The sequence below is a fragment of the Grammomys surdaster genome, unplaced genomic scaffold, assembly GCF_004785775.1.
Source record: "Grammomys surdaster isolate TR1022 unplaced genomic scaffold, NIH_TR_1.0 67, whole genome shotgun sequence".
Taxonomy (NCBI): Eukaryota; Metazoa; Chordata; class Mammalia; order Rodentia; family Muridae; genus Grammomys; species Grammomys surdaster.
The window spans coordinates 22296377-22310152 of NW_021604569.1; the positions used below are offsets into that span (position 1 = coordinate 22296377).

Consider the following 13776-nt stretch of genomic DNA (forward strand, 5'->3'; position numbering starts at 1 on the left):
CATTTAAATGTATATATATACATTTAAATGTGTATATATATATATACACATTTAAAAAGTATATCCTATTGAGGCTCTGAATTCCCTCACTTTTATGATGTCCCTCTTTCATATGGATCCTCTCTCTGGGCATAATTTTATTAATCTGGTTCCTGTGTGTCTTTTTTTTATTAATTTGGCTAAGAGTCTGTCAATCTTGTTGTTTTTCAAAGAAGCAATTTTCCCTTTGATTGATTCTTTGCACTGTTTTATTTTATATTTTTTTTTTGTTGATTTCAGCCTAAAGTTTCATTATTTCTCCCCATCTACTTTTTTTGTTGTCCTTCCTTCCTTCCTTCCTTCCTTCCTTCCTTCCTTTTTTTTTTTTTTTTTTTTTTTTTTTTTTGAGACAGGGTTTCTCTGTGTAGCCCTGGCTGTCCTGGAACTCACTCCTGTAGACCAGGCTGGCCTCGAACTCAGAAATCCACCTGCCTCTGCCTCCCAAATGCTGGGATTAAAGGCGTGCACCACCATTGCCCGGCTTGGTTGTTATTTCTTCTTACTATTCTAGAGCTTTCAGGTATGCCACTAAATTACTAGTATGAGATCTTTATACACACAAACTGTTATGAACTTGACTCTCAGAACTACCTTCACTGTGCCTCATAGGTTTGGATATGTCATATTTTCATTAAATTATAAAAAGCTTTTAATTTCCTTGTTTCTATCTTGACTCATTTTTTATTCAGAAGAGAGTTAGTCAGTTTTCTGTGAGTTTGTAAGCTTTCTGTTGTTGTTGATATCCAGCTTTAATCCATGGTGGTCAGTTAGGATGCAGGCTGTAATTTCAATTTTTTGTACCTATTGAGACTTGCTTTGTGTCTGAGTATGTGGTAAATTTTAGAGAAAGTTTCATAAGCTGCTGAGAAAAGGGAATAGTCTTTTGTGTTTGAATAAAATGCTCTGAAAAGACTCACTAGGTCCATTTGGTTTTTGATGTCATTTAGTTCAGCTTACCTTTTGTCTGAATGACCTGTGTATTAAAGTCACCAACTATCACTGTGTGAGTGTCAATATGTGACTTTAGTTATACTAGTGTTTCTTTTACAAACTTGGGTGTCCATGTGTTTAGAGTATAAATATTTGTAATCATAGCATCCTCTTGGTGTATTTTTTTTCTTTGATGAATATGCAAGTGTCCTTCTTGTGACTAGTCTTGATTGAAGTTTATCATGTCAGATATTAAAATGATGACATCTACTTGCTTCTTGGGTCCATTTGCTTGAAAGACCTTTTTCTATCTTTTTACCCTAAGTTGATGTCTATCCTTGTTGGTGAGGTGTGTTCTTGGATGCAGCAGAAAGGTGAATCCTGTTTTCAAATTTAATCTGTGAGTTTGTGTCCATTTTGGGAGGGGCATTGAGACCATTAATATTAAAAGTTAGTAATGAACATTATTGATTCCTATGTTTATTGTGTGAGTTTTTTCCCTCTCTCTTTTTTATTTATTTATTTATTTTTGGTTTGGTTTTTTGAGACAGGGTTTCTCTGTGTAGCCCTGGCTGTCCTGGCACTCACTCTGTAGACCAGGCTAGCCTCAAACTCTCAAACTCAGAAATCCTCCTGCCTCTGCCTCCCAAGTGCTGAGATTAAAGGCATGCGCCACCACCGCCCGGCTTTTCCCTCTCTTTTGATTTAATTTACTGGTTTAGAATTACTTATTCCGTTTGTGTTCTTAGATGTGAGTAACCTCTTCAGACTGATGTTTTCCTTCTAGTGCCTCCTACAAAACTGGATTCATAGAAACTAGTATGGGTTTTATTGTAGAATGTTTTTCTTTATCAATTGTGATTGATAGTTTTTCTGGGTTTAGTATTCTGGGCTGGCATCTGTAGTCTTTTTGAGTTTGTAAAACATCTCTCTTTGAAGCTCTTCTGGGTTTCAAAGTCTCCCCTGAGAAGTCAGGTGTTATTCTAATGGGCCTGCCTTTAGCCTGTCTGTAGGTTTCTGGCTTCTGGAGGAGGCATATTGCCTTGACTGTTCATGTTTTTTTTTTTTTTTTTCTGGGATCAAGGCATCTGGAGTTATGATATTTGAGGTGTTTCTTGGTCGATGTTTGGTCTAATTTTTGTTGGTTGGATGTTTGGGTCATTGGTTGCTGTTGCTCACCCTGGATCTTAGGCAGGTGTGATGACTGTAGGATCTCTGGTAGAGAGTGTTGCTCTGTGTTGGTGGGTGATATAAAGGCATAGAGATGAGTAAGAAGGAGAGGCTGAGAGGGGCAGCAAGAAAGAGTTAAGAAGGCTCTGGGTCTACACAAAGAGGTAGAGTCCCCAGGGAATGGAGATAGGATAGAAGGAGGGGTTTCTGCTACAGCAGGTCTATGATTAAGTCTAGAGAGAAGAGAATGAAAGAGTTAGGGAGGTAGTCTGGGTCTGCCAATTTATGTATTTTAAAATACCAGCATGATTTTAGAAATGTAAAACCTTATTTTAGAGTTATCCTGATTTTCCTAATTCTGTATCAGCAGATGCAGAGTTCTTGCTTCCTAGCTTTTTCATAACATAGCATATAAAATGTTATCAAAAGCAAATAAAATTATAAATCTATCACTATTCAAATATCATATTTATAAACCCTCAAATACTTTTCAGATACTGTTCAAATTTTGGAAATTTGGACCCAGTACTGACACGCACTAATCAGTTACATGCTAAGCTATGACATTCACAGCTGCTAAATCTTTACATGTGGATTCTTTTGGGATGTTAGGAGGAATATAATCCCGAGGGTTCCTGAGTTTCAAAGGTGAAAATGTTCTGTTAATATTTGACCGTCAGTATTGTGGGTGGGTGGGTAAGTAACCATGTGGTAGAGCACTAATTACATACACTTGGATCTAGGCTCAAACAGCACAATTAAAAGGGGAAAAACAATAAATATTAATGTCAGCCAGACTTTCTGAGAGTGCTACCAAGTGATTTGATTGGAAGATACTTGAAAATGCTGACTGGTATTTTCCAGAGGGAGTATTGTAGACTCTGTTGCTCATCTTGCTTTTCATTCTTTGATGACAAGTACTGACTCTTAGAACATACCACAGCTGTTAAGTTGCTCACTGGACATAGCCACATGTGTTGCTATAACATGGTGACATTATTATGAGAAGACAAATTCAAACCGCACACACAAAAATACAACATCTATGTTTTCAAAGTGTCACAGATGAAGAGTCTTCTCCAGTGCTGAGAGTGTGGCTCAGTAGCTGGACTTCCTACCACGTGTATGACACTCAGTTTGATAACCAACACCCCCATGGTGGAATGCATGAATACAGCTGACACTTTCACCACTATGCTGCAAATAATACTTATAATTTTTTTTTGTTTTTGTTTTTCAAGACAGGGTTTCTCTGTGTAGCCCTGGCTGTCCTGGAACTCACTCTGTAGACCAGGCTGGCCTCGAACTCAGAAATCTGCCTGCCTCTGCCTCCCAAGTGCTGGGATTAAAGGCGTGCGCCACCACTGCCTGGCTATACTTATAATTTTTATGATACAATTAATTTTCTAAAAGTACCCGAGTAAGGGCTGGAGAGATGGCTCACCAGTTAAGAGCACTGGTTGTTCTTTTAGAGGTGCTTCTGTGGGTGGCTTCCCAGCACCCACACCAGGTGGTTCACACAATCTACACACAGCTGCTGAATTCCAGCTCCAGAGGCTCCAACACCTCTCTCACCTCCATCGGCAAGAGCATACAGGTACACATAAGCATGCATGTGCATGCATAAACACACACACACACACACACACACACACACACACACACAATAATGACAAATATTTGTAAACTTTATATGCTAATAAAGAAAAAGCATTGAAGGAATAAAAATTTACACATTTCTGCTAGCTAGTTAGAACTATGAGACACCGGAAAATTCATTGATTACTATAAGTGACTACATTAAATATTTACATGTATTTTATGTATAAAAATATTTTACCTGCATGAATGCCTGATCTACATGCCTGATGCCCATAGAAGTCAGAAAAAGGCATCTGATGCCCTGGAACTGGGGTTATAGATGGTCGTGAGCCGCCATGTGATGCAAGGAACCAAACCTGGGTCCTCTGCAAAGGCAGATTGTGCTCCTAACCACTGAGCAAACCCTCCAGCCGTGACTAAATTTTTTATAGTCGTGAGCTTCATAAAAGTTGTATTAGTATCACTTAAAAAATGACACAAAAGTATATTTGTTCCACAAATCCTCCTCCAAATTTTAATTTTACTTTATCATGAGGAAAGTTTGCTGACTTTAAGATTTGTATCACTTATCACATCTTCATTCAAGCCTTGCTGTCGAAGAATGCTTACTATTCCTTTGTGAGGGACCCAAGTAAACACCTACTGACTAATTCTAACTAGGGTGGATGTTTTCTCTGATCAGCGTTCAGTATAAAGGGATAATAAGTAGATTATTCTTGAATTTAAGAACAAATGCTGAAACAATCCATACTCAGAATAAGAAGATCAACTTCTCAAAGAATTTTACCTTTGTATCAAATTTATGTTCATCCTTTCTTGTTGTGGGCTCAGGGTCACTAACATCAGGGTTGGTGGAGAACCTTTAGAACAAAGATGTATAAAAATGGGTGAGTTCTGTTCTTCAAAAACCCTCTCACTTCATCTGGACTTGTGTTGACCACACTGAAACTGTGCTATGTGGAAAAATCTACTTTTCTATATTGAGGTTCAAAAATTCATTTTATACTGTAAATATTTTTCTCAAAGAGAACCCAGTGATGTTTTTGCACTAGTCTTATGAAGAACATCTGTAATTTGAATGTTTCTAAAATATAACACTCTTCTAATCTATTTTAAGCTAAACACACATAAAAACATTTCTCTTTAATAAATGCATAGGTTAAAAACAATCCATTTGTAGTTTTTAATAGGAACCTGAAAATGCTATACTAATATTATTATAATCAAATAATAATGAGTATATTATTCAACTAAAGTCAAATGTGGTTTGTTATGAAATGTAAAAGATAGAAATGACATATTTAGAAAATTGAGAAGTGTTACCGAATGCAGGAGACTATATCAAACTTAATAAATATGCCCCCCAAACTCCTGTATCCTCATGATCATGCTGATAGAGACTCCAAATATTCTAAAATCATAAGTGTTACCAAAAGTGTTACATAAAAACTCCCCCTTCTCTGTAACTCCATTCTTAGAAACTACCATGGATCTGCTTTTTAATTCCATTCTCATCTTTGATGGATTTCAACTTCTCGAATACTTCATCTTTAAAGTACTGACAAATAAAAGATAAATAAAGGCCACAGGCCTTAGGCATAAGGAACATGAGGTCGGATTTCATTCCTACTGCTTTCAGCAAGTCCTTAAACTCCTGATTCTGTACAGACTTTCAGTGGGGTCTACACAAGCAAAGGACTGAAGGTAAAACCACGCAGGAAGACAACAGCAAAGACAAACATGTTCATTGATGATGAGAACAAATTAGAAAATGAAATTTCAGGAGGGAAATTAATAGGGAGTCAATAATAATAATAGTAATAATAATAATTCAGATAGCTTCTAGGCATATGTAAATATTGTAGCTGAACAATGTCTACATGTAGATGTGGTTTACTTCCAGAAAAATAATTCCTCTACAGAAGTTGCATGATTTTGTTCTGTATCAGATTGAAGGTTCGATAGCCACAGGCTTAAGATCTACCCTGAAACCTTAAAACGAACCTTGGTTATGACTGCAGCTGTAAGACTTTTAAGACCATGATTATAGCACTGCTAAGCTTGTTGGGAACACTTGGTACAAGGGATCACACACAGCTGGACTTTGTGAATTGATGTTATACGAAGTAGTTTCTTGTTTTATCATTTATACAGAAGAGCAGGAAAAGGGACTGAGAAAGTGCACAGTCTAACTCCCTGGATCAGCTTCCTGGCAATTGTGGGATTATGAGCCCCTCAGTGAGAGCCACCTAGCTGGGGAAAATGGGTTATGACAGACAGGGTGCATGCTCTGCAAACAAGCTGTGATGACTGCAAAGCAGCCAGCCTCAAGCCCATCACGCAGCAAGGAGCCAGAGAACACTAATATGTACCAGTTTTCTTTTTTCTGTACTTAATCTTTAAAATCCTACCTTAGTATTGAATAGGACTCAGTACTTTCAGCTGCTTCTAAAGGTAAAGGAAAAATAAATTGTTAATCAGCAATATAAAATAATAGAAAAGAAATCCTGGAGGGGGTGGCACATCCCTTTAATCCCAGCACTTGGGAGGCAGGGGTAGGTGGATTTCTGAGTTCGAGGCCAGCCTGGTCTACATAGTTAGTTCCAGGACAGCTAAGGCTACACAGACAAACCCTGTTTTGAAAAATAAAATAAGTATAATATATTAAAATGGTTCAACTGATGACTGTTTGGTGAATGAATAAATTTGGAGCCTTGCATCAAGAGCATTCATTCTAATGATAGGCAATCCACTCTTCAAAAGCTAAAACTCATACTTCCACTAGTTTTTGTATTTCAAATCAAAGGAGAAAGAAGCCTGTCAAAATTTAATACCTAAATGTAAACTACCATGCTTGATAGCCAGACTGTAACTGAATACAATCACCAGGCAGAAAATATTATTAGCAGAGTCACCATGAGAGGCTGTTGATGCTAAATAAAAAACAGGCAGTGTGACTCTTCCAGGCTAATGGCAGGAGAAGCCGAGCTAAGGGCATGTACTTATTTTTATTTTAAACTATCTTTTCATTTTTATTTTACCTATGCATGTGCAAATATGTACACCACCTGAATGTCTGGTCCTTATAGAGGCCAGAAGAGGGTACTGGTGCCCTGGAACTCGAATTACAGAGGATTTTGAACCATCACCTGAATGCTTAGAGTTGAACCCAGGTTCTCTGGAAGAGCAGGCAGAGTCATGACCGAGTCACCTCTCTGTGAACTTATTTTGTTAGGACACAACACAACTGCTGGGGAGTTTCCGTGGAAACTGCTTAGCTTCATATAAACCCTGCCAAAAGCAGCATCAGTGAATGGCCATGGTCCTTTGAAGCTTTGCAAAACATAATGGGCAGGGGAGGAATGTGCTGACTAATCTTATGTCAACTTGACACACAGACTAGAGTTATCTGAAAGGAGGGAACCTCATGTGAGAAAGTGCCTCCATAAGATCCAGCTGTAAGGCATATTCTCAATTAGTGATTGATGGGGGACAGTCAAGCCCATTGTGGGTGGTTCCATCCCTGGATTGGTGGTCTTGGGTTCTGTAAGCAAGTAGGCTGAGCAAGCCATGGGAAGCAAGCCAGTAAGCATCCCTATGTGGCCTCTGCATCAGCTCCTGCCATCAGGTTTCTGCACTGTGTGAGTTCCTGTGCTGACTTCCTTCAATGATGTACACAGATGTGGAAGGGTAAGCTGAATAAACTCTTTCCTCCCCAACTTGCCTTTTGGACATGGTGCTCATTGCAGCAACTGAAACCCTAACTAAGCCAGGATCCTTTTCAGTTTCCAGATTAAAGTTTCTTTTTCCAGAAGAAAAGAGACATCAATGTACTTGCTCTACTAGGAAAAGCTAATAACCACTCTCAGTTCTAACTATGTTCTCTATCTTGTGTGTGATAAAAATAGCTCACTTTGTCTTCCATGGAATTATTTCACGGGAAGACCATTCTGGGATGATTTACCCCCTCCTCACCATCTTGATAGCAGAGAGAAGCTTGAAATGCACCACTGAGGAGAAAGTTGCTATCTGATATGACAACTATAGAAATAAAATTATTATGTCATTCAAGCTTCAGAATGGGCCAGGAAGGGGCTCTCTATATATAAAGAAAACTTTCTTTAAATCATCATAAGCTTGAAAAATAAGTATTGGGACTCTCTCAGGTATTTTCCAGGACAATCTACTATACTCATAGAAAAGTAATGTAATAGACGTAGCAGAGTGCTTTACACACACACACCCCATAGGGTCACATGTTTGAATATTTGTTCCCCAGTTGGTGGAACTGTATAGGAAGGATTAGGAGGTGTGTCACTTGGGGCAGGATTTGAGGTTTCAAAAGCCCATGTCATTCCTAGTTAGTTGTCTCTGCTTCCTGCTTGTGAATAAAGATGTAAGCTCTCAGCTCATGTTTCAGTACCATGCCTTCCTGCCTGTTCCCATGTTCTCTGCTATGATGGTTACAGACTAACTCTCTGAAACTGTAAAACCCAAATAATTTTTTTCCTTCTATAAGCTTCCTTGGTCATGTCGTCTCTTTACATTAATAAAAAAAAAGTAATTAAAGTGTTAGGGCCAAGACCCATCTGTAGGAAATAAAACACATCAAAATGTAAAGATTTCCAAAAGAAACTTTGCTATCACCCATAAATATTAATAAAAGAAACTATAGGAGACAGAGATGTATTTTGGTGAGAGAGCACTTATCCAGAATCTGGGAAGCTCTAGGTTCAATCCCAAGACCACAAAAGGAAAATGATTTTTTTCAAGTCACACTGTTTCAGAAAGCAAAATATACTTAGTAACGAACTCATTAAACAACTTAGATTCTAGACAAATACGTAATTTAAAAATACAAAATCATTTTATATGTTCACTTTGTAAACACCATTTTCATGATTTAACTTATTTCTTACTTTTTTTTTTTTAAATGAAAGCAAGGCTTATCTACAATAATTCCCAATCCAGGTCTTACCTAGATTGCTGTCTTGGCAAATTTCAAGTCCCTTTTCTTCAAATTCTAAAATACCTTGTCTTTTTCCACAAATGAGAAAAATGAGAAGCATTAAGTACTGGTTTAGTAGAAGTATAAAACCATCTAACAAAGACTTTCAATCCTTTAAGGAATGTTTCATTAAATACAAGAGAAGTTGCCACCTATACTCCAAATGTGCAAGTTCTTCAAGTTTTTATGGCATTTTCAACTAAACAAACACAGAAAGACAAGATCAAAAGTGATACGGCCACTAATCAAGGTCTCAAGGTCACACGTAGCAAGTGTGAAACCTAAGAACTAAGCGCACTCTTATGTGAAGCTCAAACCTGCTGTGCTCTTGCTGCCATCCACATATTACCTATGTCCACTGAAGAATGGTTAAAGCAAACAAAGACAGTTTACCCCAACTTTCTGTGCTCACTACACATAAAATCTAAGACACTGTGAACAATGTAAAAAGATCTAAATGGATTCTGGTAATTATGGACAATGATCACTCAGAGATGCCATCAGGTGACTGACAGCTCCTCGGAGACAGCCATCTGAAGCATGGTCACCCAAATGAGAGAGTGATTTTCAATTCCCATTGTGTTTAACAATGTACTTTCTTTTTTTCTTTCTTTCTTTTTTTTTTTTAAGGTTTTTCGAGACAGGGTTTCTCTGTGTAGTCCTGGCTGTCCTGGAACTCACTCTGTAGACCAGGCTAGCCTCGAACTCAGAAATCCGCCTGCCTCTGCCTCCCAAGTGCTGGGATTAAAGGCGTGCACCACCACCGCCCGGCAACAATGTACTTTCATTAAGACACGTACATCAGAACGCAAAGATGAAAACGAAAATAAGACATGAACTCAATGTTGAGTAAATATGCATGAGCCTGTATTTTAAAAAATTAGTAAAACTAATGAGGAATTCTTTAGCCCCATGTGACATGAGACCAGGTTGTGAGTAAGGTGACCTGTGTATCAGTAAAGCAGAGTATCAATCCTTGTCAATATATCAGTTTTTTTTGTGCCCGCACTGAATAGTTCATGTATAAATTACTCATGCTTTGTTTTAATAATTGTATCTTATAAACTAGAAATGAAGCATGTCCCTGCTGTCTAGTTCTTCAGATCGCAGGGCTGACTGCAATCACTCCAGAGTGCCAGAAAGGCTGTTACGTAGAGAAAGGAGGAAACACGGGCACCTCTCCAGCTTGACATCTGTCTGGAACTTGGCAGCTTCAGTTACTGGAGAGTCTTTCATCTGTGGTTTATTTTCCTCCAGAGGGGCTAAAAGTGACAGCAGTTCATCCTGTACAAACAAGACAGTAACTCAATAACTTCACAACACATTAACATAATTAAAAATCTCCTAACACATTCTGTGGGTGGATGTGATGGTGAAAGGCAGATGAGAAATAAATGGTGTCTCTTCCCTCCACTGGGCCTTCACATGTGCTGTCTTTCCCCTGTGAAATGCTATCGGGCCACCATACCAGCCATCCTCAAAACTCAGCTCATGAAGGAGAGTCAGAATGAGAAAAAAAATGGGCTGCATCTCAAACACAGAGAGCGCCACAAGTCACCCAGTGAAAGGAGAGAAAAACAAAGATTGACGGAGAAGCTGAAACTGTTCCCTGTGGAGGGAAGGGAAGCCATACCCAAAAGACATGAACCAGCCCTCACTAGCTCAAGCCCAATGGAGGATGTGGGTGAAGCAGCGACTCTGCCACGGACAGGTTGGTTAGCAATGGAGAATGGTCTTATGTGTTGTCACCACGTGAAATATGGAAAGGCAAGGCAACATGGCTCCTTCAGCCCCAATCATAGCACTTAAGACTGAAATCAAGGGTACTCAGACGGGTAGGTAGACTAGCAGAAGCTGATTGTAACAGTTTTTTGATAAAATGATCCATGACCTGAAAAACAATGAACCAAACAGATGGGTTCTCTTTAGGACCCAGGGGCACTAGCGAGCAGCACAGAGGAAGCAGCTGGCAAGATGGCAGAGAAAATCAGAAGCGTGGATGGGGGAGTCAACAACATGGAAGTACAACTCGGCAAGGAAATTGAGGTTTTGAGCTTTTTTTTTTCCACCAGAAAACACTTAGGCTTAATAAGCACTTCCAACAAATTATTGGGATATAAAATCAACAGGTAAAAATCAGTAGCTTTCCTACATGCCAGTAGCAAATTAGCCAAGAAAGAAGGGAAAAAAAATTCATCCTCAACAGCTTAAAAGACAAAAACACCCCAAAATAAATCCAACAAAGGAAGTTAAGATTTCTATAACAAAAAGAAGACACAAAAAGGGTTTGAAGAAGATGGTAGACCATAGAAGGACCTGCCATGATCATAATTGGCAGACTTAACATTGTGAAAACTGATATTTTACCCAAAGTGATCTACAGATTCAGTACAATCCACGTCAAAATCCCAGTGACATTCATCAGTACTAGAAGAAACTGCTAACATTCATATGGGTTCTCAATAAACAAAGAAATCCTAAAGACATCACAATGACTAATCTCAATTTTTATTACTAAATCATATCAACAAATCAGCATATATTGGCAGAGAGACGGATGGGAGGGATCTGGAGAGACACCTCGACAGTTAGGGGCACTTGCTGCCCTGTAGGGGTCCCAGCAGCCACATGGCAGCTCACAACCATCTACAATGCCAGTTTCCTGTAATCCAGCATCCTCTTCTGGTCTCTGGGGGACACTACATACATGTGGTGCCCCTACATGCAGGCAGAACACCATATACATAAAAATAAACAATGACGAACATGTGAAACACTGGAGTAGAATACAGGATGCACATACAAACCCAGGCATATATTTTTTTATGTAATTGTCAAAAACATCCACTAGAGAAAAGATGGCCTCTAACTAACAGTGCTTAGAGTGCTGGGTCCCAACAGTTAGAAGCCGGAACAAAGATCCACACATCTCACTCAACACAATCATCAAGTCAAAACAGACCAAAGACCTTAATGAAAACTGTAAAATGTTGGAGGAAAACACTTCAAGGCCATGTAAGAATTTGTATGGGTTTTCTTTAGGACCCTAGTACTATAGAAAACAATAGATGGATTGTATGCTATTAAAATACTGAGTAGTGAAGAAGACACTTGCCAGAGAGAAGCAGCCTACAGAGGGGTAAAAATCCTTGCCAGCTATGTATTAGACATTGGCTTAATATCTAGGGTGTATATTAAAGAACTGCAACAATTAAACATTAGCAAAAAAAGTTATCCAATCTACCAATAGGCTCATGAACTGAACAGATAGTTCTCCAAAGAAGACACACAAAAGATCAACAGACTCTAGAAAGTGTGCTCAGTATTCCTAGTTGAGTAGGCTGGTTTTTCATTGTCAACCTGACTGCCTTTAGAAACATCATGAAAAGTGCTGGGTATGAGGTAATCCACTGGAGCACGGTTGTCCTACCAGAAGCCACATGCTTAAAGAAAGTTGACCTGCCTTTTCTCAGGAGCTGTTAACTCCTACCAATAGATCCTCAGGTAGGGGTCGGGGGAGGAGGTGATGGACATTTCCCTCTCTGTGCTAGAATGGTTGATCTGGCTAGATCTTGTGCAAGTCGTATGTAAACAGCCACTGCTGTTTGAGTTCATGAGTGTAACAGTCCTATCATGTCTACAAATTTTACTCTGGACCCCTCAGAGCTGTGGCTTTTAGCCACCTGCCTTCTGGGACATGCCCTAAGCCTGGGAGTGAGGGTGTGTTATAGATGTCTCAGTTGAGCAGTCCTCGGACATTTATCCTCTGCTCTCCATCAACTACACAAAAAATCCTCCTCTAATGGAGTCTGAGAGCCTTGCTGTTTTATGGGTAGAGAAATGTAGATCTAGAGGGCAATTTAATACTACGTGCATGTATAATGATAATAGTAGGTCCACCCCTTGGGGCCTATGAGCTCCTACCCACAGAATCTTAGCCATATTTACAGTACTAGGCATGTGTTTTCTCTTGTGGAGCATATTTACATCCAATTATAAAGGAGCTGGTTACTCCCTTAACATTCATGCCATTACTACACCCATGGGCCAGTCTTGCCGCACTAGTCATTACTATAGTTCACAGGGTTCACAGCTGGGTAAGACATCAAACATAATTTTAATTGAACATCTTGGAAAACACAGTATATTTCACTTGTAATGAAAATACTAATAAGTTATGTATACATGTCTATGTTTCCACAATGTTCATATTAGTCCGAAAATGGTATCAAAATAGAGGATAAACTCTCTTCAAACTAAAATAAAAAGTGCTAGAGGGAAATATCCCCACAGGCTCTCTGCTACATAGTTTTGCTTTGCAGACAAAGGCATATTCCTTGATTATTTTGATAACTATTTAATACATATTTTAGACATGAATATTGGGTAAGTCAGAATAATATAATTTTAAAATCACAATAATGCTTATACCAATAATCTTTGCTCAATTTTCACTTTTCTTTACTGTGTCATGGTGGTTTGAATAAGAACATCCCCCATAAACTCTTATGTTTGAATGACTGATCTCCAGTTGGTGGAACTGTTTGGAAAGGATTCAGTGGTGTGGCCTTGTTGAAGGAGGTATGCCACTGGGGTTGGACTCTGAGATTTCTGAAGCCCATGCCATATCCAGTTAGCTCTCTCTGCCTTCTACCTGTGGATCAATATGTGAGCTCTCAGTTACTGCTCTAGTGGCATGCCTTCCTGCCTACCGCCTACCGCCTACCGCCTGCCGCCTGCTGCCTTCCTGCCTGCTGCCTGCTGCCTGCTGCCTGCTGCCTGCTGCCTGCTGCCTGCTGCCTGCTGCCTGCTGCCTGCTGCCTGCTGCCTGCTGCCTGCTGCCTGCTGCCTGCTGCCTGCTGCCTGCTGCCTGCTGCCTGCTGCCTGCTGCCTGCTGCCTGCTGCCTGCTGCCTGCTGCCTGCTGCCTGCTGCCTGCTGCCTGCTGCCTGCTGCCTGCTGCCTGCTGCCTGCTGCCTGCTGCCTGCTGCCTGCTGCCTGCTGCCTGCTGCCTGCTGCCTGCTGCCTG

At 39.7% G+C, this 13776-nt stretch overlaps 1 protein-coding gene across 1 annotated transcript in view; it reads right to left on the minus strand.

Annotated features, from left to right (window-relative positions):
* LOC114630727 (ankyrin repeat domain-containing protein 36C-like) overlaps positions 1-13776 on the minus strand; it is a gene marked incomplete at its 5' end in the record, with an annotated part of 109288 nt that overhangs the window by 64398 nt on the left and 31114 nt on the right. The window contains 4 exon segments of the mRNA XM_028779014.1: positions 4529-4601; positions 6153-6189; positions 8720-8778; positions 9927-10033. Coding sequence (XP_028634847.1) covers positions 4529-4601; positions 6153-6189; positions 8720-8778; positions 9927-10033 — 276 coding nt within the window.